The 26269-nt window shown below is 41.9% G+C and overlaps 1 protein-coding gene across 1 annotated transcript in view; it reads left to right on the forward strand.

Moving 5' to 3' along the window:
- Positions 1 to 26269, forward strand: part of Nek9 (NIMA related kinase 9) — a 38460-nt gene that overhangs the window by 4302 nt on the left and 7889 nt on the right. Inside the window, exons 3-19 of the mRNA XM_075948536.1 lie at positions 437 to 492; positions 1015 to 1085; positions 2395 to 2500; positions 3340 to 3471; positions 5302 to 5412; positions 7864 to 7928; positions 11480 to 11530; positions 12494 to 12686; positions 14993 to 15137; positions 16346 to 16546; positions 16708 to 16754; positions 17805 to 17960; positions 19907 to 20015; positions 21045 to 21206; positions 22359 to 22529; positions 23339 to 23398; positions 25014 to 25207. Of these exons, the coding sequence (XP_075804651.1) occupies positions 437 to 492; positions 1015 to 1085; positions 2395 to 2500; positions 3340 to 3471; positions 5302 to 5412; positions 7864 to 7928; positions 11480 to 11530; positions 12494 to 12686; positions 14993 to 15137; positions 16346 to 16546; positions 16708 to 16754; positions 17805 to 17960; positions 19907 to 20015; positions 21045 to 21206; positions 22359 to 22529; positions 23339 to 23398; positions 25014 to 25207 (2030 nt within the window). The remainder of the gene's footprint in view (positions 1 to 436; positions 493 to 1014; positions 1086 to 2394; positions 2501 to 3339; positions 3472 to 5301; positions 5413 to 7863; positions 7929 to 11479; positions 11531 to 12493; positions 12687 to 14992; positions 15138 to 16345; positions 16547 to 16707; positions 16755 to 17804; positions 17961 to 19906; positions 20016 to 21044; positions 21207 to 22358; positions 22530 to 23338; positions 23399 to 25013; positions 25208 to 26269) is intronic.

Raw genomic sequence — 26269 nt, forward strand, 5'->3', positions numbered from 1 at the left:
GAAGTTTACACACCCTAAATTTTAGTAACCCTCTCCGTGCAAAGCAGGAGTTGTTGATAAACACTGTATTCTTAAATCTGTGCATCAGAGGTGCAACCCACAGGTCCTAGTAGTCATGCTGCCGAAAGTGCAGATTGCTTCTAGGGAGTCTAGCAGAGAAGAGCTTTGAAGCTGTCTTAAGGTTTTCTAAAGCTGATCGTTCCCTTTCTCGTATTGAGCCTCTTGTGTTGGGGAGGAGACTTTGGACAAATATTTCTGACTCGGAGATTGGAAGAATTTTGTACCTATGTAAAAAACCAAGAGGGGAGAAATAATTTCCTTTGGAAAGGAAGCAGAACCCTTCATTTCCTGATGTCACTTGTTAAAACCCCTATTAACACAGGATCCACGCTTTTATCACCACTGAGCTCCTCAACCTGTTTCTTGTTAATTGCAGGAGGGAACCTGTATGACAAAATCCTTCGTCAGAAGGACAAGTTGTTCGAGGAAGAGGTAATTCATCTGTGTGGAAGGAAGCTAGAATTATGTTTAATTCTTGCATTCTGGTTCTGCATTTACTCTTTCAACAATGAAGAGTGTTTTTCTCCTTTTGTTCAGACTCCTTCCAGGCTCTGAGTGATATTCATGAGAAAGGAAACCTCTAACAAGGAAGCTGTCTATAGCTGCTTCCTAACGCTTTACCTCCACACCATGATTCACTATGGGCTTTCTTTCCTGGTTCTATTACTGCATACTGGTATGCCCAGTTTTCTGTACCTTTGCATTCTTCCTGGGGTTCTTTCCACAAGTCTGCTTTACCATCCTGTATGTCATGACCTTGGAACTATTTTAGATGACCTGCGTTTTCTTTTCACCCTTACTACTTCTCTTTGCCTACTCAACCTACCAGCAAGGGCTGTCAAGTCATGTTGAGTTGTAACCTCTGGTTGCACTTCTTTTGGTGTGTGTGTGTGTGTGTGTCTTTATTTAAATGGAGTTTTTGTTTCTAATCCAAATGTGACTTTGAATCTGCAGATGGTGGTGTGGTACCTTTTTCAGATTGTGTCAGCAGTGAGCTGTATCCATAAAGCTGGGATCCTCCATAGGTAATGACTGGAAAGAAACTTGTGGATTGGAATCTCCACTACCTCCCATTCTCTACCAGAAGGATCTCCCATTGTCATACTCTTGTCAAGGTTTCTCCACTGTAAATTAGGGGGAAAGAGTGGATAAAGAGGGATGTTGTCTTCAGTCTCTGAGGGTATACAGGTTTGTGATCTGAGAAGAATCTCAGCTGCTAAGTCGCTGAGCTCTTTAGTCATTCTTTAGTTGTACTCTAGAGTTGAGTTCACTGATCTATCTCTAAAGCCACAAAGTGCTGGAAAGGGAATTCACCGTGAATGTTTTCTCTGAGGTAGAGTAGTTGGCAATTGTTGTTTCTACTGTAATTTTATTTTGATTTAAATAAAAGCCTGTTCATTTCGGATGATTTGGCCAAGTCTTTACTTGATGAAACTTTGGGGAGAAAGGTTACCATTCGGTTCTTGCAATAGAAGAAAGCTCTTATAAGAACATTTCCAAATTATTGTATTCTTGCTCACAATTGATTATAATATGCCAGAGTTTCTTTTAGTAGTTAGTCCATTTAGTTAGACTGTATTTCTTTGAAGATACAAAGTGCCTACATTGCATGGTTATCACTTTTTAACTATATTGTTCCAATTTACTCACATTTTGCAATAAAAGAAGCCAGAGAAGCCGGGCGATGGTGGCGCACGCCTTTAATCCCAGCACTCGGGAGGCAGAGGCAGGCGGATCTCTGTGAGTTCAAGACCAGCCTGGTCTACAGAGCTAGTTCCAGGACAGGCTCCAAAAGCCACAGAGAAACCCTGTCCCAAAAAACCAAAAAAAAAAGGAAGCCACAGAGTGAGCCATATAGAGATTGTGTTATATTATCGGTTCATTTTTAGAAAAGTGGCCAGTAGCTTATTTAGATGACTGAAACAGCCTAGAATATTGTTTCTGAGGCATGCAGTCTCTTGTGCCTTAACAGATTATTTGAAACTTTGGCACCATCTGTCTGTTACGGTATTTAATTCAAGGCCTAGCTAGTAGCTGAGAAGGCAGTGTACGTAACGTCATAAGAGTATGGTTGTCTGGAGCACTGTTTCATTATCTGGCTCTTCTCTCGGTGGCCTCACTGATCTGTCAGACTCTCCGTTGCTGTGAAGTCATGCTCTGCCTTTACTTCCTAAGCCCTTCTTCAGTAGTAAACTGGTGCTGACTGCTGTAGGAGTGACAGAAGCCCAAGTGGTGGTAGCAGTCACTTTTATTCTGTACGGATCCCAGGGAAGGGGAAGGGGGGAGGTTAGGTCATTGTCACAGGGATTTAATACATGACACCTTCTTTTTTAGAGATATAAAGACATTAAATATTTTTCTGACCAAGGCAAACCTGATAAAGCTTGGAGACTATGGCCTAGCAAAGAAACTTAATTCTGAGTATTCCATGGCTGAGACAGTGAGTATTGCCTTTATCTTGAACTTTTTTAAAGTGTGTGTGTGTGTGTGCGCGCGCACGTGTGCCTGCATGAGTTTATATACACCACATGAGTGTAGGTGCCCACAGAGATCATAGAGGGTATTGGAGTTATAGGCAGTTGTGAGCCACCTAATGTGGATGCTGGGAACCACACCTGGGTTCTCTTCAAGAGCTATAAGTACTCTTAACCACAGAGCCATCTCTATAGCCCCCTTAATATGTTCTTTGTTACATTTTGTTTTGTGTGAGTATACATGCATATGTGCATGCATGCATAGGTGCATATGGAGCTTATAGGAAAACCCATGGGAGTCACTTCACTCCTTTTACCATGTGGATCCTGAGGATTGAACTCAGACGTCAGGTTTGGCACCAAGTCCATTAGCAGCTGAGCCATCCTACCTAATTAACAAAGATCATTAGGGCCGGGCAGTGGTGGCACACGTTCAGAGGTAGGCAGATCTTTGTGAGTTCGAGGCCAGTCTCCTGTGTGAGCTTTGAACCACTGAGCTTTAGTCTTCCAAGCTCTCCATAATGGGTTACCAAAAATTGCCCTTTGGTAAGTGACTCAGGAGTTGCTATGAATACTGTTTCTCCTGCTCTGCTGGACTGCTCCTCTACCCACTGACCCACTGAGCTCAATTCCCAGTATCACTATTTCTCCTTAAGTTGGCATCATATCATGAAAACCTTTTTGCAACTGACTAATGGACGTTTTGTGATTGTTATTGCTAATTCCTGCAATTTAGCTATTGAAGTGTTTATATGGTTATCCGAGAAGAGAAGATAATTCTGTATTTCTTGTTTTTGTTGTTTAGCTTGTGGGTACTCCATATTACATGTCTCCAGAGCTCTGCCAAGGAGTAAAGTACAATTTCAAGTCTGATATCTGGGCAGTTGGCTGTGTCATTTTTGAACTACTTACTCTAAAAAGAACATTTGATGCCACAGTAAGTTGGATATTGCCCCATATGTCTTTGCAATGCGATACATGTTGAAGTGAATCAACTTTATTTATCCCTGAATTTCTAATTTCCTGAACAGAAATCACCTGTAGTAAAACAAACAAACAAAAAAGCATATAGTTACATTCTGGGTTATGGTCTGTAATTAAAATGCTATAGCCAGGTTTATCTCCAGCTTGATTTCATCTGTTGAGATGACCATAAGCAAGCAGTTGGAACACTGAACTTGAATTTGTTGACTGTAATTTTAAAAAGTCTCTTAGTTTTGTCTTGTTTTCAAGCTAAAACATATAATGTATAACACTTACCAGAGTATTTTGAAACATCACACACTCTCTAAGTAGAGATCACCTTTGTTTCTGTGGACAGCAAATCTTTTTTTCTTTTCTCTTCTTTAAACCCTAATGTAAAAACAAACAAAAAACCTGTTTCTCAAACTTTAATACACATTTGGAATCATGTGGACATCTTATTACAATGTAGATTCTGTTTGACCAGGTAGGGGTGGGATGGGCAAAAGTCTGTGCTCCTCACCAGCTCCCAGATGCCACTGTTGGCTCTACTCCACGGACCTCACTTTGGAGCAGCTGAAGAGGATTCTAATTACCCACTTTGCTACAACCAGGTGTGAGAATGTAGACAAATCATTTCTGTGGTCCTGTTTCACCACTGTAACATGGAAATGATGTGTATCTCCCCGTGGAGATTTCCTGATATCGAATATGGAGAAAAGCAAATGTAAGGTAAAGCAGACTCACTGGTCTATTTCGAGACCCATTTCTTATCCCAATTGGTATCTCCTCTAATTCCCCCAATAATAGAGTGCAAGAGAAACAACTTATGGAATGCACAGACTTTGGGTGGCATGGTGCCTTGCTTTTTACTATCTGTGATTTTGGACAAGTTATTTTATATTTCTGAGCTCCGTTTTTCTTGTGTACAAGTCAATGATCTAATAGTTTCCTTACATTATATTTTTAAAGATAAAAACGATGTGTGTAATATGCCTGTCTGGTTTGTAGTAGTTCCTCAGTCAGGTGATTGTAGCTCTGTTACACTGTGTTAACTACTGTATCTTAAGATACTTTGTGATTGTTTTACTGGAGGCAGCTTAGTTAGCAAGGGAATTAAGGAAACCAAGAAGCATGCTTAATCATGCTTCTTTTTGTGCGTGTGGAGGGGGGCACAAGGTCTCCTGTAGAGCACACTGGCCTCACTGTCTATCCAGGGATGACCTTGATCCTCTTGTCTCTGCCTCCCTGTGCTCCTGCACCTGGTTGTTTCCCTTTATCTTGAGATTCAGCTGAAGGGTGAGATTGTAATCTGAGGAAATATATTGTTCACTCCACAGTCCTGGTTTTGGTGTCTGTGCTAGAGTTTGATTCATTCCATCCAACAGCAGCAACACATCTCCCCTTCTTCCCGACACATCCTAATAGTTCTAAGATGGAATCAGCTCATACAGAACTGTTGCCACTTCCCTGGAGAGTCACTGATACCTCCGGGTACCTGCTCGGTAGAATGCTTTTTGTTTTCCTTTTAAAAATTTTTAGTTATCTTGTTCATATGAGTATTTTGCCTGCATGTATATCTGTACACCACTTGAGTTCCTGGTGTCTGCAGAAGTTAGAAGAGAGTGTTGGATATTCTGGAATAGCAGTAGTACATAGTTGTGAGCCATCATGTGGGTGCTGGGGATTGAACCTGAGTTCTTTGGGAGACTACCTGGTTCCCTTAACTGCTGAGCCATTCTTCAGACCTCAATAATGCTATCTTTACATAACTAGGAGCAATGCAGTCTTCCTTTTCTTCTAGAATCCACTCAACCTATGTGTGAAGATTGTGCAGGGGATCCGGGCCATGGAAGTTGACTCTAGTCAGTATTCTTTGGAACTGATCCAGTTGGTCCACGCTTGCCTTGACCAGGTAGGCTTAATGTAGTTATTCATTTATTTCATGTAGCTGCCGTGTTTGCGGTATGACGTAGATATGAAACACACAAAACCACATCTCCCTCCTCAGACTTGTCTCAGGATAAGCATTGGTAATTCATGGCATCTGTGTGCTTTAGCAAACAAAGCCTTACTTCATTCTACTTTTTAAAACAGTTTTTTAAATATTTATTTTTATTTTATGTGTATTGGTGTTTTGCTTGCACATGTTTGTGTGGCAGTGTCTGATCCCCTGGATCTGAAGTTACAGATCTGAAATTATAGTTGTGAACTGCCATGTGGTTGCTGGAAATTGAACCAGGTCCTCTGGAAGAGCAGCCAATGCTCTTAACAGATAAGAAGTCTCTTCAGCCTTTACTTTTTTCTATTTTGGAAATATGTAATTGTAAGATGATTTTAACATCTAGATTGTGTTCTATTTTTTATGGTCCAGTTTTGGTTTTTGTTTTATTTTTTTTTTTGTATTTTTTTTTGCTTTTTTTTTGAGACAGGGTTTCTCTGTGGTTTTGGAGCCTGTCCTGGAACTAGCTCTTGTAGACCAGGCTGGTCTCGAACTCACAGAGATCCGCCTGCCTCTGCCTCCCGTTGGTTTTTGTTTTAAACAAGGTGTCATTACATAGCTCAGGCTGGCCTGGAGCTTGCTGTGATCCTCCAGTCTCAGCCTCCTGAGTGCTGAAACTCTATACACCATCACACCTTGTAGGAAGATTAGTTTGATTTTATAAAACTACAATCATTCTGGGCTGTGGTGGTGCACACCTTTAATCCCATCAATCAGGAGGCAGAGGCAGAGAGGGATATCTGTGAGTACAAGACCAGCCTGGTCTACAGAGAAAATTCCAGGACAGCCAGGATACCTGTCTCAGAATAAACAAACAAACAGAAAACAACCTACAGTCAGGTACTATTTTAAATTCTGAACATAAAGAATATATATAGCCATATTAAAGTTCCTTTACTGTGTATTGAGTCCTAGTGTTACTGATGGTATGGCCAGAAAGCCACCAGCATCAGAATCACCCAGTTGGAGAGTTTTATATGGAAAAAGAAGATTCCTGGGTCTTACCTCAGACCGCAGAGCCTCGGAATAAAGCCCAGAAATTTCTCTTTACAAGTGCCGAGGTGACTCAGTGCTTATGTGTTAGGCTTTGAAAGTTGCTGTCTTAACTGAGTAGATGAGGAGGGCACATTATACAAATCCTCATCATAGCAGGGTTTGTCATAGCAAGATGATTGATAAGCATTAAACATGAGAATGTAACATAAGAATAAAGTCATTTTTGTGAAACAAAGTCTGATTATGACTGGCCAGGGACTTGCATTGTAGACCAGGCTGAATCACAAAGATTTATTTACCTGCCTCTACATCGTGAGTGCTGGAATTAAAAGTGTGCTCCCCCACACCTGGCAAGAAACTATAATTTTTTTATTATAGTTTTCTTGTTGTTTTAAAATTTTATTTATTCATATATTTTACATATATGAGTGTTCTGTCTTCATGCACACCAGAATTGGGAATCAGATCCCATTATAGATGGTTGTAAGCCACTATGTAGTTACTGGGAATTGAACTCAGAGCCTCTGGAAGAGTAGTCAAGTGTTCTTAACTGCTGAACCATCTCTCTAGGCCCTTTTTTTGAGAACTTCATGTATGGATGCACATCACCCCTGCCCCCACTCTCCCCCTCTAATTCCTCCCATGTCCCTCCTCCCAAATTCTTGATTTCTTCTTTATTATTGACACATGTAAATATATTCATGCATATATATGTACACGTGTCTATAACCTATGGAGTCCAGAGTCTAGGGAGAGAAGGATAACTTGCATTGGTCCTGGTTATATAAAGTTAGCATTATTGGGCTGGAGGGATGGCTCAGCAGGTCCGAGCACTGGGTGATCTTCCAAAGGACACAGGTTCAATTGCAAGGCAAGCACCCACATGGTGTGTTACTCACACTCACAACTATGTGTTACTCCTATTCCAGAGGATCCAACACTCTTGTCTTGTATGTACATGTGTCTAGGGCTGACCACTTGGGTTTGGACAACCTATGAAGGGACTCGTTTGTGGAGAACTCATTGTTCCTTGTTTAGCAGCATTGACTACTGGTAGCTCTTGATGGAGAGCTGGGACCATGCGGACGTTCCCGTCCTTGTTGACGTATTAACTGGTGGAGTCACTATGCTGATCTTACTCAGCAACCATATTATTGAGAATTCATGGGTGCATTTTCCCTATTATGTCTAGGAGACAGGATATATTAACAGGCATTTTGGGCCTCTCATTCTTGGAAATTATAATTTTAAAGATGAAAGTATGTGCATATTGTTCTTTAGCTAACTTATCTACAAAAGTAAAATTCTTCATTAGATTCCATATTGTCCATTCACTGTAAAAGAAAGCTAACCTTTTTTATTGTTTAGGATCCTGAGCAGAGACCCACTGCAGATGAACTTCTGGATCTCCCCCTTCTCAGGAAACGCAGGAGGTAATCTACAAAGAAATCACTTCATCCAGAGATGGTTGACAGTACACGAGGAAGGGTGCTCTTTCCTTCCCCAACACCCTGCTCTCATTGCTTAAGGGTACCTCCTCACTTTTACCTCTTTAACTATTTACTCTGGAATTGTCCTGATATAACCAAGAGCTCTCTGTCTCTTCATATCTTTTATTCTACAATTGAGGCATTAGTAGCCTAAGATTTGCATTTAGGTGCTTAGGATAGGGGTTTTTTTGTTTGGAGACAGGACCTTGCTCTGTAACCCAGGCTGACATCAAACATGCCATCCTCCTGCCTCAGCTTCCCAAGCCCTGAGATTATAGGCATCCATCAGCCTATTTTTAGTTTTTTTGAAGAACCTCCATACTATAGCATACTAATTTGTATTATCTCCATACTAGAGCATACTAATTTGTATTATCACCAACAGTGTATAAGTCCTGTCTCACCACATTCTTGCCAGTTATGTTACTTTTTAGCTCTTTTGATTGGGGCAAGAAAATCTTCCCAGGTTTTGGTTTGCTGTCTTGGTGATGGTGATATTGAATTTTTCTTATATACATGTCATTTTGTTTCCTTTTTTATGTTTAAGGGTGTCTATTCAAATTACTATTTTAAAAATGAGGTTATCCCAGCACTCAGGAGGCAGAGCAGGAGGATCTCTGTGAGTTCGAGCCAGCCTGGTCTACAGAGCGAGTTCCAGGACAGCCAGAGAAACCTTGTTTACAAACAAACAAAAAAATGAGGTTAGGGTTATTTTCTTAATTGAATATTCAAGTTCTTCATGTGTGTTCAAGAAATTAGCCCCTTATCAGATGAACTTGTCAGTTTTTCTCCTACCCTATAGGCTTTTCTTCACTATGTTGTTTCCTTTGCTGTATAGAAGCTTTTTGATTTGATGTATTCCATGTTTCAGTTTTGCTCTTATTGCCTCTGCTTTGTCTTGTCTATGTTCTGAACCTCTTTTTCCTGTATTTTCTTTCAATCCTTTTTTTTTTTTCTTTGAGACAAGGTTTCTCTGTTACTTTGGAGCCCATCCTAGAACTAGCTGGCCTTGAACTCACAGAGATCCGCCTGCCTCTGCCACCCTAGTGCTAGGATTAAAGTCTTGCGCCACCATGCCCAGCCTTCTAATCCTTCTATAGTTTAGGGTACAATGAAATTTTTGTTCCATAATTATTTTTTTCCTGGTTTTTAGTTGTTTTGTTTTTTAAGATTTATTTATTTTTATTTTTTGTGTGTCTAATTGCATGTATGTTTGCACCACATACATACCTGGTGCCAAAGAGAACAAAAGAGGGCCACAGATGGCCTTGGACTGGAGCGGCAGTCCTCTGTGAGCTGCTGTAGATATAGGATCAAAGCCCTGGTTCCTGTCAGGGCAGCCAGTGCTCTTCACCACTGAGCCATCTCTCCAGTCCCTTTGTTTTATTCATTTTTTAGGATATCTTTTATTTATTCTTTTTTTTTTTTTTAAAGATTTAGTTATTAAGTATACAGTGGTCTGCCTGAATGTATGCCTGCAGGCCAGAAGAGGGCACCAGATCTCATTACAGATGGTTGTGAACCACCATGTAGTTGCTGGGAATTTAACTCAGGACCTTTGGAAGAGCAGACAGTGCTTTTAAACACTGAGCCATCTCTCCAGCCCTTTTATTTATTCTTGTGCAGTTTAATACATATATGCAATATATCTTGATCCTATCTACCACCAACTCCTCCCTTTCACATCCCCAGAGGCTCCCAGAATTTCCCCCTCCCACCTTCATACCATCTCACTTAAAAACAACAACAACAACAACAAAAAACTATTGAATCTTAGATACTATTGCTTAGGGGACATTAACTGGTCCTGTTGATCAGATCTGCACAGGTAGCTCTAACTTCAGTGAGCTCATGAGAACAACAGCCATGCCATGTCAAAAGACATCCTTTCATAGCTTTCTTCCCATCATCTAGCTCTTAAATTCTCTCAGCTCCCCTTTCCCCAGTGTTTCCTGAGCCTTATTGTTTTATAATCAGTATTTCAATATCTAGGATTATGTGTTATACAGCCTATATGTTTCTATTTATGTGCATATTTAGGCACTATTATCATTTGCAATTCATTAAGCATGTTTAAATTTATATATAGCTTATTTTTCAACAATAAAATCATGGCTTTTATTTCTTAACTGAAATTTTTCAATTAATTTTTAATTAAATATTTTATTTTTCACTTTGTGCTTTGTAAAATATAAGATGCCATATTCTAGGCAGAGAAAAAATAGAATGAAAGGCATAAATACAGTAAGTTGTGTAAAATACTCTGGGGACACAAATTTTATTTGGCTAGATTAGTGATTCTAGACCTGGCCAAGTTCTCTGAAGAGCTTTCAAAAGTTATTGATGCCCGAGAATTCTACACATACATTTGTGTAGAATGGTGAGCCTGGCTGGAATACAGGTTGTGAGTAAAGAGAAAAATGGTGGGGACTCTTAAAGGTCAAACTTAGTTCACAAGAGAGTGCACAGGCTGGAAAGATGCTTTAGGGGTTAAGCATTTGCTGCTTTTGCAGAGGATCTGAGTTCAATTCCAGCACTCACTTGAGAACTTGAGATAGCTCACAGCCACTTGTAACTCCAGTTCCCGGTAATCTGACTCCTCTGGCCTCTGCTAGCTAGCATCTACATTCATGTGCATATATGTCCCCCGACACACAAATAAAAATAGAATAAATCTTAAAAAGAAAGAGAATACAGAAGAATTAGGTGTTTGAATTAGAAGACAGTTTATGTGATGAGAGGGGCGCCTAAAGAAGTTGGACAGTAGAACTTGTATCCCTTGTTGGATTAGGTTAGGACGTAAGGACTGATTGGGATTCTCCCAAGCAAGACTGGCCAGGAGGCACTGCTGTGTTTTTGAGTCAGAAGGGAAGCGAAGCTGCCTAGAACCAAGGTAGAGAGCTTGGGCAGGAAGAGTAGCAGAAAGGGTACAGTAGTTTAGTATAATGTTATATAGCAATGGAAGGCCACATCCATTGGGAGATCACAAGTTCAAGGCCAGTCTGTACTATATAGGAAGACCCTATGTCAGGGGAGAGGAGAGAGGGAGGGAGAGGACATTTTAAAAGGTGCTGTGTAAGACTACAGAGTGGCATGGTGAAGAAAGGGAGAGGAGAGTCAGAGTTGACAAGAGTTGATTAGAAGAGAAGGAAGGATTGTCAGTTATAAAAATAGCAAACTCAGAAAGGAAAGCTGGCTTGGCAGAAAGATAACAAGCCCAGGATTGGAGATGTGTTTGTGAGTCAGTGGGCAGATCAGATGGAGAGGCTCTCAGGGCTTCCTATTCCAGTCTGGACCATTTCTCATACATATAAAGCAAAAACCTCAAATGCTGCCACTTTGTATTTAACAAGTCATACACTGTCAGGCCTGTGTAACTCAGTTGTACAATGCATGCATATGGTTATAAGATTTAGTCCAGGAAGTGTATTAAAAGAACATGGTTGCAATGTACCTAGTATTTCACTCACATAACTTTATTTTTCTTTTGTTAGAGAGATGGAAGAAAAAGTCACTCTGCTTAATGCACCTACGAAGAGACCAAGGTAATGCTCAAGAGACTCTGGGAGTATTATGTGTCCTCAGTTCCTGATATGGGAGGCTTACTTGAGCCTATGCATTATTTGATCCCCAAAACCTGTGTGTCAATTTAGGAGCTACCATAGGCTTAAATGTCTGATAGTCATTTCTTGTCTTTTATTTTTAAGATTTATTTGTGTATGAGAGAGAGAGAGAGAGAGAGAGAGAGAGAGAGAGAGAGAGAGAGAGAGAGAGAGCGCACCTATATCTGTGTCTGCATTGTGTGCATGCAGATGCCTTCAAAGACCAGAACAGTGTATTGAATCCCCTGAAGCTAGACTTTCATCCAGTTATGAGGGACCTGATATGGTTGCTGGAAACTGTTCTCTGAAAGAGCATCTCTCCAGCCCCTACTGAGTGTTTTTGTTGTTTTGTATGCTTTTTTAATGTGTGTGACTGTTTTGCCTACTTATATGTCTGTGTATGTGTGTGCCTGGTCTCTACAGAGGCCACAAGGTATCAGATCCCTTGGGACTGGAGTTTGAGCTGTCAATGAGTGCTGAGAATCAAACCTGGATCCTCTGGAAGAGCGACTAGTACTCTTAGTCACTACGCCCTCTCTAGCCCCCAGATAGTCTTTTCTGAAGAGAAAAAGAAAGCCATAATTTCCCCTCAAAATAAAGTGGATGTTAGTACCATGATGAATGTTTTAAAAACGGAGCTGTTAGGGACTGGCTGGAATCTGGTCTGGTTGAGCTGTGATGAGGCCTGTTATGAAAAGAGGTTGGAAGAACATACTTTCTCATGCCAAAATTGGCATTTTCCCAAGGGAATAGTCTTTTTTCTTTTGTAAAAGAAACATACATCCCACACTGCTCTAAAGATCAAACCGAGGTTTCATGCTTGCTATGCAAGCCCTGAGCTACATTCCCAGTCTGATTAGAAACAACTTTTATGTTAAATATGCCTTTGTTGGGACTTGCTGGCAGGTCAAGCACTGTGACTGAAGCACCCATTGCTGTGGTAACATCACGAACCAGTGAAGTCTATGTTTGGGGTGGTGGAAAATCTACACCTCAGAAATTGGATGTCATCAAGAGTGGCTGTAGTGCCCGACAGGTGTGCGCAGGGAACACCCACTTTGCTGTGGTCACTGTGGAGAAGGAACTCTACACTTGGGTGGTAAGTAGAGTAGGCTACAAGCCCCATTGCATCTGGACTGTAGGCGTTTGTTAGCTGTCCTTGTGCAGTAGGAATGAGACGGACGATCAGACATGAGCCCTATGAGAGCAGCTGTGGCTGTGCAGTTTATCATGGAGCTCCACTCCTAGGGCGTAGTGGTCACCTAGTAATGGTTTCTGGATAAATGGATGAGAGGAAAAGAAAATTGAGAGAACCTTGGGTTTGGGTTCAGAAGACTGGACTGTCTGTCACGGACAACTAGATGATTTCAGCCATGTCAGGTACTTTTGTTCTGTGATCATGAGGTTAAAGCAGCTAGTACCTGTGAAATAGCTTTGTAACAAAGGAAGGACTTGGCATCTCAGAAAACCTCCCAGTCCTTCATCATGAATGAAAATAGCCAAGAGTTTTCCTTTGTTGTCCTCTGACTTTGGGCTCTGTCTTTCAGCTTTTGTTGTTGTTTATTGTTGCATTTTTATTTTTTGAGACAGAGTCTTAACTCTATAGCCAAGGCTGATCTAGAATTTGCAGCCTCCCAAATGCTAGGGTTCTAGGTATATACCACCAATGTGTACCACCAGATCTCCATACAGTACAGCTTCCATCCTTGCCACACAGTTACCAAATGATCTATAAACTGCTAAAATAAACACCCTTTGTCCTGACCTAGGTTGACTTCTCTATAACACCTAGCGCAATTGACTGTTCCCTCCTTGAGGTTCTGTTTTGACTTGACTTTCATAATAGCTTGTGCTCTTGGCTTTCTTTTCTTTTTTTTAAAGATTGATTCATTTATTTTGTTTACAGTGTTCTTTCTGCATGTGTGCCTGCAGGCCAGAAGAGGGCATCAGATTTCATTGCAGATGGTTGTGAGCCACCATGTGGTTGCTGGGAATTGAACTCAGGACCTCTGGAAGAACAATCAGTGCTCTTAACCTCTGAGCCATCTCTCCAGCCCCGCTCTTGGCTTTCTAGTTCATTGCTGTGCCTTCTGTAGGTGCATTTCAGGATACTTGCTACTCCCCAGCCCTGCCCTGATCCTGCTTCCTCTCTGAGGGAGCTCTTCTGTTTTTCTGTGGCTTCAACTTTCTTTATAGGTGCGTTGTGTGAGAGTAGACTATGAGTAATTGTAAAATGTTAAAAGAATAAGTGATTTTGCCTTATCAAGGGATGACCTTGTCCCTTAAAGAATTAGCTTGAGGCAGCTGCCTGAAATGGAATGAAAGTAATACCTTACAACTATTTATTAAAGGGTTTGTACCTGAGTCGGTGCATGGAGAGATTGCTGTCTCTATGAAACTGTTGCAAAACCATGAGAACTGTTCTCATCGCTGTGTCTTTGATAGAACCAAATTCTTTTTCCTTATTTTTGTTTTCTTTTGATATAGCTATAGTCTTTTTTAACTGTTCTGTTTTAAGGAAGCCGACCAAAGTTTATAAAACTTCTAGTCCAGGTGGTTTTCAAGAAGTTGTACTGCCGGGCGGTGGTGGCGCATGTCTTTAATCCCAGCACTCGGGAGGCAGAGGCAGGCGGATCTCTGTGAGTTCGAGACCAGCCTGGTCTACAAGAGCTAGTTCCAGGACAGGCTCCAAAATCACAGAGAAACCCTGTCTCGAAAAACCAAAAAAAAAAAAAAAAAAAGAGGTTGTACTCCTTTAAAAGTGTTCTAGTTAGTTTTTGTCAACTCGACTCAAACTAGTCACCTGGAAAAAGGCAACCGCAGTTGACAAATTGCCTCCATCAGATTGGAATATTGTGGGGCATATTCTTCTGCTTTTAGTTCCTGACTTGAGCTCCTGCCCTGGCTTTCCTTGATGATAGACTATAAGCTGTAAACCCTTTCCTCTCCAAGTTGCTTTAAGTCATGATATTTATCACAGCAGCAAATTAGAACAGAAAGCAATCAAATTAAACTCTATAATGAACTTTTCAGCATCACCCATAGTTAAACATGTAGTTCACCTTATACTAAAATAATGACAAAATTTGAAATTTGTCCTGATGCCTGATGGATATGAATCTGGATGTGTTTTAAAGTCTTCTTTACCTGTAGGTAGGGGTTTATATTAACCTTTGAAATGCTTTATCTTACCAAGGCATAGCAGTGAACACCTTTAATCCCAGCACTCAAGAAGCAGAGGTAGGCAGCTTGCCCAGCCTGGTCTACAGAGAGTTAGTGTGAGGACAGCCAGTGCTATATAGTGAAAACTATTCCCCTTCCCCACTTGTTTTTCTTTAGAAGTTATGTTAAAGATTAACTTTTATTGTAAATAGTTAAAACTGCACAAGATCTCTTTTTTAACAGAACATGCAAGGGGGCACTAAACTACACGGTCAGCTAGGACATGGAGACAAAGCTTCCTATCGACAGCCAAAGCATGTGGAAAAGTTGCAGGGGAAAGCTATCCACCAAGTGTCATGTGGTGAGGATTTCACTGTTTGTGTGACAGGTAAGCCACTTACAAAAAAACATCTTGAGGACATTTAATATGGGACATTGTGCTAATGCTGTGCAATTTTAGTTGAGATTTTATGGCAAAAGACTACCAAAAAAATCCCCAAAAATGTTAAGCAAATATATTTATTAATAACAACATTCCCAAGCCTGGGGAGAATAGCTCAGAACACTTGTATAGCAGAGGCAAGGCCATAAGTTCAATTCCCAACACTATGACAAACAAAAGAAACTTTCCAGGTTGCTATGATGTGTAGTGATGAGCAAGGAGAAGAAAGGTAGATAATGGAGAAGATGTGAGATAGGAGAAAGCTACTGTGTGTCCTAGTTAGGCTTTGCACAACACAAAATCAGGACAAAAGTTATGTTTAGTTTTGATCTATCATACTTTATAAGTCCTCGGTATTTTTTCTTTTCTTTTTCTGGAGGCAGGGTTTCTCTGTGTAAAAACTTGGCTGTCCTGTAACTTACTTTGCAGACCAGGCTGGTCTTGGATTTACAGAGATCTGCCTGCTTCTGCGTCCCGAATGCTGGGATTAAGGCGTGTGCCACCACCGCCTGACTTTGGTTTTGGTTATTCAAAACAGGGTTTCTCTGTGTCACAGCCCTGGCTGTTCTGGAACTCATGCTGTAGACCAGGCTGTCCTCGAACTCACAGAGATCTGTCTTCCTCTACCTCCCAATTGCTGGGATTAAAGGTGGGCACCACCACCTCCTGGCTACTTTTTAATCTTATGTATATGTATATATCTGAATGTGGATTTGTGCACATGAGTGTAATACTTATTGTGAAGGCTGAAGGAGGGCCTCAGATCTTACTTAAACTGGGCTTATAATTGTGAGTTGCCCTGGCATAGTTGCTAGATATCAAACTAGGGCCCTTTGGAAGAATAGTACATATTAACTTCTGAGCAAACTAGTCCCATCTTTGGTGTTTCTTTCTGTCTACAAAATAGGGAAGGCTCCGGGAAAATTTGAAGATCATTTAACATGATAATCCTAGATTCTCCCTTACAATAATAATACAATACGTGGTTCCCTATCTACAACAGCTCTGCTTATTTGTGTGGGCTAGCTTTCTGACTCTGATATGATCATGTCTTGTGTGACACCATTGGCTAAGGTAGTCCTCATTACAGCTCTGCCCAGCTTTATGATGGGACACTAAATCCTTTCTGTGATGGGTTTTCTTTCCTTTTGCAGATGAGGGTCAGCTCTATGCCTTTGGATCAGACTACTATGGCTGCATGGGGGTGGACAAGGTTTCTGGCCCGGAAGTGCTAGAGCCCAGGCAGCTGGACTTTTTCCTCAGCAATCCAGTGGAGCAGGTCTCCTGCGGGGACAATCATGTGGTGGTGCTGACCCGAAACAAAGAAGTCTACTCGTGGGGCTGTGGTGAATACGGTAGGTGAAGCCTGCTTCCTTCCACTTCTTTCAGGTGCTCCTCATGATTTCAGTCTTTGAGCTCCTTTCTTCAAGGCAGGTTAATTCAGAAAGAGTTTTAGAGCATCTTTCTGGAGAAGAACGCCTCGATATAATGACTGTCATTCTTTTGTGTGTTTCAGGACGACTGGGTTTGGATTCAGAAGAGGATTACTATACACCACAAAGGGTAAACTGAGAAACAGCTTCTTCTCTAGCCTGTCTAAAACACAGTCTCTAACCAAAAGGACATCTTCTCTCCCGACTCTCATAACAGAGTTTTATTTCTGAAGTCTTTCCTGTCTAGGAGACTGATGATCTAGGGTTCCTGATTTAGCCCTATGTGGTCTTGTCATCTGACTAAATCACAGAAAATTGAGAAAGTGGATACAGCTATTATGGACACTGGAGTCATATCTTACTCAGATATGAAATTAAAATCAGCACATAAAACAGAAAGTGTCACAGACAGCTAAATCTCCTTAAGGAAGTGACATGTTATCTGTTACCCCAGCTTTCCATTTCCATGGTTGAACACCAGGTGGAATGGCCTTTGCTTAGAGGCTGTGCAGTAGGAGACATCATATCTGATTACTGTGTGTACTGCCAGAGCTGGCACTGGAAGAGGCTGCCAGGACCTGAGTCAGCTAAAGGCACACCTCTTACATGCCTCAGGGCCCAGGCTTACCTGACACTGGAAGGTTAACTACCGCTATCTACAGTGCTCTGCCATCCATAGTTGCCAGTTTGTATGTGTATCTTAAGGATTAAGTGATGCATATAGAGATAGCCGTTCCTCTGTGAAAAGAATCTGAGGGCCAAGGTTTCACACATATCCATGGTCCCATCTGATACCCTTCGTTCTCTAACCCTGACTGACAAACTGTAGAAGGATGCAGAAGTCCTAGCTGCTACCTCTGTACACTGTCTAAAAGACCGAGATGTTCAGGGTGCCATGTTTCTTTCATAACTATCGAGGAGCCTCCATGACTGAAGACAAAGCCAGATAGAGATTGAAGCTCCCCTTCTCCCAAGCTTATCTGCAGTCTCCCCTCTACAGACGGACAGGGAACATCTGTTCCTTCTAACTGCAGCCTTTCTCTCCATGCTCTAAAACTGGAGTGCCGTGCTAGCAAGAGTGACCTCCAAGCTGTTGGGCAACATGATGATGGAACTTGAGGGTTCTTTTCTAATATGAATTATGTACTTGGGATTTTTTTCCCAACTTTTTTTCTTGCAGGTAGATGTTCCAAAAGCTTTAATCATTGTTGCAGTACAATGTGGCTGTGATGGGACCTTTCTGCTCACCCAGTCAGGCAAAGTGCTGGCCTGTGGACTCAATGAGTTCAACAAACTGGGGCTGAATCAGTGCATGTCTGGAATCATCAACCATGAAGTGAGTGGCCCTTGAGACTTTAACCACATCAGCAGAATTCTGGGTTGGGATTCTCTGACTTAAGAATAAAGTGATCTCACAGACGTTATGTTCAACAAAAGAAATTAGCTACAAAAGAGCATATGATTATTTTGTGTGACGTTCAGGGACAGGCTAAGTGAGCATGGTGCAGCAGTCAGACAGAAGCTACTTCAGAGAAGAGAAGTGTAGGTCTTCGTGGGGTTTTGTTTTGGTTTTTTATCTTATTGTATTTCTTTGCTTTGTTCGGGGACAGGGGTCTGAATCAAAAGTAGAAGAATTGCCTAAGTGGCCTCTGTCTTGATCAGGGTGGTGGTTTTACAAATGTGTTGGTACATAGGCTAAATGATGGTGCATGCCTTTAATTTTAGCACTCAGGAAGCTGAGGCAGGAGGATCCTTAGTTTGAGGCCAACCTGGAGTATGTAACAAGACCCCTTTAAAAGCCAAAGGCGAAAATCCCACAAATGCTTATGTGCGGTAGGTTTTACAGTTCCACCTCAGCAAAGCTGGCTGCAGAGGGTAAAGAGAGAGTTCAGATTTTATCTTTTTGTTTTTCAAGACAGGGTTTCTGCGCTTAACAGCCCTGGCTGTACTGGAACTCACTCTGTAGACCAGGCTGGTCTCAAACTCAGAGATTCATCTGGCTCTGTCTCCCGAGTGCTGGGATTTAAGGTGTGTGTCACCTCTGCCCGGAAGGGACAAGAATATTGTGCCAATGAAAAGAAGTATTTCTTTCTCTCTGTAGATTCCTGACTTACTGACCTCACATAAACTTACCAAGACTAACTACCATTCCACATCTTCAGGTTGTGTTTTTTTGTTTTGTTTTTTGGATTTTTTTGGTTGTTTTGTTTTTGTTTGGCTTTTTTTGTTTTGTTTTGTTTTTTCAAGACACAGTTTTTTGTGGCTTTGGAGCCTGTCCTGGAACTAGCTCTTATAGACCAGGTTGGCCTCGAACTCACAGAGATCTACCTGCATCTGCCTCCCGAGTGCTGGGATTAAAGGTGTGCGCCACCACCGCCCAGCCAGGTTGTGTTAGTATCATGAATTTTTGATATTTCTAAAGATCAAGTCTGTTCCCTGCCCCTTCCCCTTCAAATGCAAAAAGAAAAAAGAAAAAGAAAAAAATCAAGTAAATTTACAGTTCCCTAACTTGATGAAAGAGTTAATTTGTATGTGGTGTCTGAAGTCCAGTCTTAGAAGAGGACAAACTCAGGGTGAAGCCTGGAGAGTGATAGTTTGAAAGGCATCTTCAAATTTGCCACTTGATTTGTGGTTTGTTAAGATGCAGATTTGTTGTGAACTTCATTTACATGGGTTTTTGTTGGTGGTGGTTTTGGTTTTTCTCTGTGTAGCTCTGACTGTCCTGGAATTCTCTCTGTAAACCAGGCTATCCTTGAACTCAGATACACCTCCTGAGTGCTAGTATTGAAGGCATTCACTACCACTGCCCTGCTACATGTTTTTTGTTTTGTTTTGTTTTTTAACAAAAAGAATCAGAGGAATATGTGTTATGAAATTTTGTGAAACACTACCTAGTAGGTAAAATTAGATCATAATAACTGATTTCTTTGTAAGCTGAAGAGCATATTTACCCTGCCCTTCCTTGTTAAAGAGGCAGAGCGTGCAAGCAACACAGATTCAATTATTCCATCCTTAGACCATAATCTCCTGAGATGAAGAGTTCTTGTGTTGCATGCTTTAATTCAGAATGTGGGTTTTATACTCAGAAATCCCTGCATCTTATATCAAATTCTGATTCTGTACTGAGCTTATTTCTTATGTCCTGTTGAAGATGGGAAGCTATGTGGCACCCTGTCTTAGCAGGATTTGTTTGAAAGCCTTTTCCATCCTCAGCCTGCCCCACCACCACCATCACCATTGTTCGCTTTATGAGTCTGTTGCTCTGTGTTTTACTTGTCTCAGGCATACCATGAAGTGCCCTACACAACCTCCTTTACCTTGGCCAAACAGTTGTCCTTTTACAAAATTCGTACCATTGCCCCAGGCAAGACTCACACAGCTGCTATTGATGGTAAGTTGTTGAGCTGTATCATATGCCTTCAAAGCTCAGGTTCTTTTGTGCTATGAAATATTAGCTTTCTTAATAATCCTCTTAATGCATCCTCTGACTTCTCCCTAGTACTCAGTATTATATTATTAACAAATTAGGCATTTAAGCACAGATTTTTAAAAAATGATTTCTATAAATACAAAATGAATATGCATTTTAATAAGAACACCATACTTCCAGCTGGAGAGATGGCTCAATGAAGTGGTTAATAGTGCTTACTTGCTGGTCTTCCAGAGGACCCAAGTTCCATGTCCAGCACCCAGTTTGGATTGCTAAAAAGTGACTATAACTTCAGCTTCAAGGGATCTGATACCCTCTTCTTACCTCTGAGGACACACCTACATGTGACATATACACAGACAGGCCAATATATATATATTCAATAATTAAATTATTATTTGTTTGTTTTCTGAGGCAGGGTTTCTCACTGTAGCCGGGGCTGACTTGGAACTTGATCTGTAGACCAGGCTGGCCTCAATCTTGGAGATCCTCTTGCCTCTGTCTCCTGCGTGCTGGGATTAAAGGCATACACCACCATGCCCAGCTTTAAATACTCTTAAAAGAACAAAAACCATATTTATGATTGGCACCTACTGTAAGTATTCTAAATTAAGGGTAGTACCCTTTCTCTGAATTAAGGTAGCTACCCCACACCTCAGTTTGGTCCCAGGAACCTACAGGGTAAAAGAGTTTTGTTCCCTGAAAGTTGTCTTCTGACCTCAGTTATGGCATGTCCATCCACCTATGCATGCACAATAAATAAATTGCTTTATTTGGGGGGGGTGTTTTGGTTTTAATATTGTTTGAAATATTGGAAAAATGCTATGGTCAGTTAGAGGTTCTGATTGATCACACTGCTTAGATACTCTACCTCAAGATCATCTGAGTAGCTTCATATTTCTGTCTTCTAGTGCATGGAGCTGCATTGCTGTATCTTCTCTGTTTCATGGTTCATTTGTGATTGGCTGTTTATTTTTGCTTCTCCCTCAGAACGAGGCCGGTTGCTGACTTTTGGCTGTAATAAGTGTGGGCAGCTTGGTGTTGGGAATTACAAGAAGCGCCTGGGAATCAACCTGTTAGGGGGACCCCTTGGTGGAAAGCAAGTAATCAGGGTCTCCTGTGGCGATGAGTTCACCATCGCCGCCACTGACGGTGAGTCTGTCTATGTTTTGTTCCTGCTTTCCAGACAGGTAGCTGGTTTAATTCTGATTAGGAAACAAGGTTTTGTCTAACTGGCATATGTCCAATGTAGCAAATTTTTTACAGGCCAGATTTCTAGATAACGGCAGGCTAATATCCTAAGTTCACCTGGTTTTTAATTTGGACATTTTTGGTAAAGTATCTCCAGAACCATCGAGTACTTCTGTCTGTCTTATCCAGTACCATGTTGGTCCTGATCAGCATTGGCTGGGTATGTGGGAAGAAGCACATAGGCCATCTTCCTATAGCACATAGGTGCTGTGCTAGAGACGTTCACCTCTTCTCTGTGAACCCATTCCTTTACACTCCGCTCTGTTCCTCTGTAGACTTCTTAGTCAGCGCCATCCTGAGCTCTCCATGCTGTGTTCCTAATATACCCAACAACTTCTTGCTATATCCGTACTTCAACTGGTCTTTGCTTCCACCTTTTTCTTTTGCGGTTGGTTCTTATCATAACCTCAGAGGTCCTCTTAAATACCTCCTGCTCTTGCGGCTTGGTACACCAGTCAGGCTTGCACAGCCCTATGACCAGGACCTCTTCTACCACTGCCCCTCTGTCTTGCTTTGCTCCTGAGAACCGCCTCCTTCTCTGCTTGTGCAACCTTGCTCTTGCTCTTAAGTCTGCCTGGAAACTCACTCAGTTCAACTAGATCTCTGCTCAGTGTCAAAGAGTACACCTCTGAGCACTTTCTCTCAAATAGTGAAATGCCATCCCACGTTACTCACATCCTTCGTGTTGCACAGCATCCCACTTGCCATTGTCTGAAACAGGAGAGAGCTGTTCCCTCGGTGTTGTTATTCTCCCCACTGAAGTCACTGGAGCAAGGACTTGGCTTTATGTTCTGCCTCAGACAGCTTGAGCAACATTTGCTGTGAAGTAAATTCTCTTACTTGTTGGAATGAATGACAAGTGAATGAGTAAACGAATGAACAGCAGACATAGAGGCAGTGGTCATTTTTATCAGGGTGGGATCAGGAAGAGTTTTAGGCTCTATGGAGAGAAATACTCAGCTTTTCTTTAATTTGGTACTTACTAGGACATCTTTCTAGTCCCAGAACTAGGCAAATAGTGTCCTATTAATCTGCTATTTAATTTTTTCCTAGATAATCACATTTTTGCCTGGGGAAATGGTGGCAACGGCCGCCTGGCAATGACTCCTACAGAGAGACCACATGGCTCTGATATCTGTACCTCATGGCCTCGGCCTATTTTTGGATCACTGCATCATGTCCCAGACCTTTCTTGCCGTGGCTGGCACACCATTCTTATTGTTGGTAAGAGTTTCATATATATGGAGTTGGGGTGATTTGGGCAGGACTGACATTGTTGGAAACAGAAGTATCCTGAAGCAGAGGCTGCTTTTTTAAGACATGTGTTGGATGGAGATGCCATACAAAGTGATAGGAACAGAACAGTTTTGTTTCCCAAGTTAGTCATCTGATATTTCTTCTCTATTGGACTGTTTTGTGTCAGGGTCATGTAGCTCAGGGTAGCCTCAAACTCAGTACTTAGTAGCCAAAAATTACCATAAGTTCCTGATCCTTCTGCCTTTTTTTTTTTTTTTGAGACAGCATTTTTCTATGTAGCCTTAAAGCCTGTCCTGAAACTCTAGATCTCACTCTGTAGACCAGGCTGGCCTCGAACTCACAGAGATTCATTTGCCTCTGCCTTCTGAGTGCTGAGATTAAAAGCATGTGTCACCACCACCTAGGTCAGTAATTCTTTTAAAAGAAAATTTCCATGCTTTTTTTGTAGAAACATTACTTTGAACTCCATGATAAAAACCTTGGCTTTTATAAATCTTAGTGCTGCTCCATCCTTGACCAATTTCGGGTAGGATTTAGGAATTGTTACTTTGTAAAGCTTCCGTGTCACTTCCAGCAGAGGTAGAAAACTCCCACCCCAGTACTGTGTGTATAGTAGCTCAGTAAATGTTTCACTTCTGAGACTAACTTGTAAATAGTAAGTACTAAGTTACTGCTAGTCAGAGATGCCAGTGACCACTTCCTCCCTGCTCTGTCTCCCTTCACTCTTCCTGCCAGTGTCTGTATACAGTGCTTACCTATTGCATATTTTTCCCCAGAGAAAGTATTGAATTCTAAGACCATCCGTTCTAACAGCAGCGGCCTGTCTATCGGAACCGGTAAGTGGGTTGGAGAGCTGTGATTAGGAGGGAAGGTTGTATTGTGGTGAGTGTTGCTGCTCTGACATGGTTATCAGGGTTATTGTGTCTTCCACGCCTGCATCAGCTGTGGAAGTGAATAAGAGGCTTGCTCCTCATTGTGATGTGAAATCTGTATCCTTACCATCGCTTGAGACTTTTACTTCCATGGCATTCCAGGTATTCTAGTCTTTAAAAATTTACAGCCCTTTGAAGGCAGAGGCAGGTGGATTTTCATGAGTTTGAGGTCAGAGTGGTATATATAGCAAGTTCCAGGACAGCCAGAGCTACATAGTAAGACCCTGTCTCCAAAAACCATACAAAATTTATGTTCAAAATAGACCCTCAGAAAGAAAAGTCATTTTAACCTGAACTTAGGAAAGTCAGCCCAAGCCCTCTACTGGCTTCCCAGCTAGAGCTCTCTTCACGGTTCTCTAGTACCTGACCCTGAGCCAGGAAAGAAGTCATGTGTACGCCGATGTTTCAGAATTTACCTTGTTATTTTGTGGAAACTTACGAAGTGTATGGCTCAGTGTTGAAGAACTTTTTACATAAGGCAAATGCTAGTGGAAGATACTGCTAGTGAATTGCCTGCCAGACACGCACTAGGATTTGGAAAACAGACATGAATTATGGTGATCATAACATAAAAATACCTTCATGTAAGCCTGACATGGTGGCACATGCTTATAATCCTAGCACTGGGAAGATGTAGCACTAAGATCAGATGTTCAAGGCCATCCTCAGCTACATGCCAAGTTTAAGGCCAGTCTTTATGTCTAGAGACTCTGTCTCAAGAATAGAAATTTATAAACTGGGCGGTGGTGGCGCATGCCTTTAATCCCAGCACTCAGGAGGCAGAGGCAGGCTGATCTCTGTGAATTTGAGGCCAGGCTGGTCTACAAAGCACGTTCCAGGATAGCCTGGGCTACACAGGGAAACCCTGTCTCCAAAAACAAAAGAAAACAAAAGAATAAAAATTTGGACCCATGCCGGGCGGTGGTGGCGCACTCCTGTAATCCCAGCACTTGGGAGGCAGAGACAGGCGGATCTCTGTGAGTTCGAGGCCAGCCTGGTCTACCAAGGGAGTTCCAGGACAGGCTCCAAAGCTACAGAGAAACCCTGTCTCGAAAAACCAAAAAAAAAAAAAAAATTTGGACCCACAAGATGGAGTAAAATCTCATGCTGCCATTCTGACAGCCTGAGGGCAGTGTGTGCACATGGTACACAGACATATATGCAGGCAAAAACACTCATACACATAAAATAAATCTTTTTTGGTTTGTTTGTTGGTTTTGTTTTTCCTGGAACTAGCTCTTGTAGACCAGGCTGGCCTCGAACTCACAGGGATCCGCCTGCCTTGCCTCCCGAGTGCGCCGCCACTGCCCAGCTTTTAAATTTTTGTTTGTTTGTTTGTTTTATTTTTTAAATTTTTTAAAAATCTTTTTTTAAAACAATTTTTAACAGTTTAGTGTCAGATATTTGTCTGAACACTCCATTTCGTGCAGCTCTAGGAACTTAGAGGATTGGTGGGTTGGTCAGATGGTCAGTCTCTGCAGCATAGAAAAGCTCTCTCCTTTTGTACCACATCTACCAGCGGTTCAGAGCTCCAGCCCAGGCGGTGGTGGTGAAGAGGAAGACAGCCGGCGGGAATCTGAAACTCCAGATCCAAGTGGAGGCTTCCGAGGAACAATGGAAGCAGACCGTGGAATGGAAGGGTTCATCAGTCCCCCGGAGGCCGTGGGCAACAGTTGTGGGGCTAGCAGCTCCTGTCCTGGCTGGCTTCGGAAGGTAACAAATACTTCAGAGGATGAGTCTGTAGCAGGAGTCAGTAAGGGTTGTGTGGGTCTCCGTTTCTTGTGCCTGCTAATTTAGACAGGAGATGAGGCTTCAGGCTCCCACCTGGAAGAAGGCACTGCAAAACTAATCCTGTTTTCATTTCTAAGAAGAAATGATACAGCATGTTTTTTCACAGGGTTTTGTTTTGTTTTATTTTGTTTTTCTTTTTAAGAAAAGGTCTCTGTTTGTGGCCCCAGGCTGGCCTGGAACTCACAGAGGTCCACCTATCTCTGCTTCCCAAGTGCTGGGATTAAAGGCATGTCCCACCAGTGGGCCCAGCTTCTTTATGCCTGTATTATTAAAGTGAATGTAATAAATTCGTGTAACTTAACTTTTTTATCTTTGTAACCCATCTCAAAGATATTTTTTATTTTTATTCTTTGAAAATTTTGTACATTCTATTTTGGTTATATTTAATTCAGTCTTCTCCCCCAACTCTTCCCAGATCCAGTCCCCCTTACTATAAACCCAACTTTGTCCCCTCATTTTTTTACTAAGCCCATCAGGTATAGTGTGTGCTCCCCATATACTCTTGGAGTGTTGTTAACCTGCAGGAGCTACCCTTCAGGAATTCTGACTCTTCTCTCCCAGCAGCTACAGTTGTGGGAGGTCTTTGACTAGAAACAGGACTTCATTCCCGCCTCCTCTTCATGCCGGGGCCGGGGCCGGGGCCGGGCCAGGGCTGGGGCTGGCTTGTGCTTGCACAGCTGTCACAGCTGCTGTGAGCTTCTGTGTGCAGCCGCCCTGCGGTGTCCAGGGAGTCCTCTCAGCCTGTGGCTCTTACAGTCCTTGTCCCTCTTCTGCTGAGCCCTGACCCTGGGAGGAGAGGGTATGGTAGAGATGTCTCATGCTCTACACAGGACCAGTTGTGTGGGTCTCTGTGTTAATCTATCTGCTGCCAAAAGAAGCTTCTCTGATGAAGGTTGAGAGAGATGCTGGTCGGTGAATAGAATAGTAAGTCATTAGGAGTCAGTTTAATACCGTGTCCATTTAACAAAGTAGTAGTACTTAGTA

The sequence above is a fragment of the Microtus pennsylvanicus genome, chromosome 14 (genome assembly GCF_037038515.1).
Source record: "Microtus pennsylvanicus isolate mMicPen1 chromosome 14, mMicPen1.hap1, whole genome shotgun sequence".
Taxonomy (NCBI): domain Eukaryota; kingdom Metazoa; phylum Chordata; class Mammalia; order Rodentia; family Cricetidae; genus Microtus; species Microtus pennsylvanicus.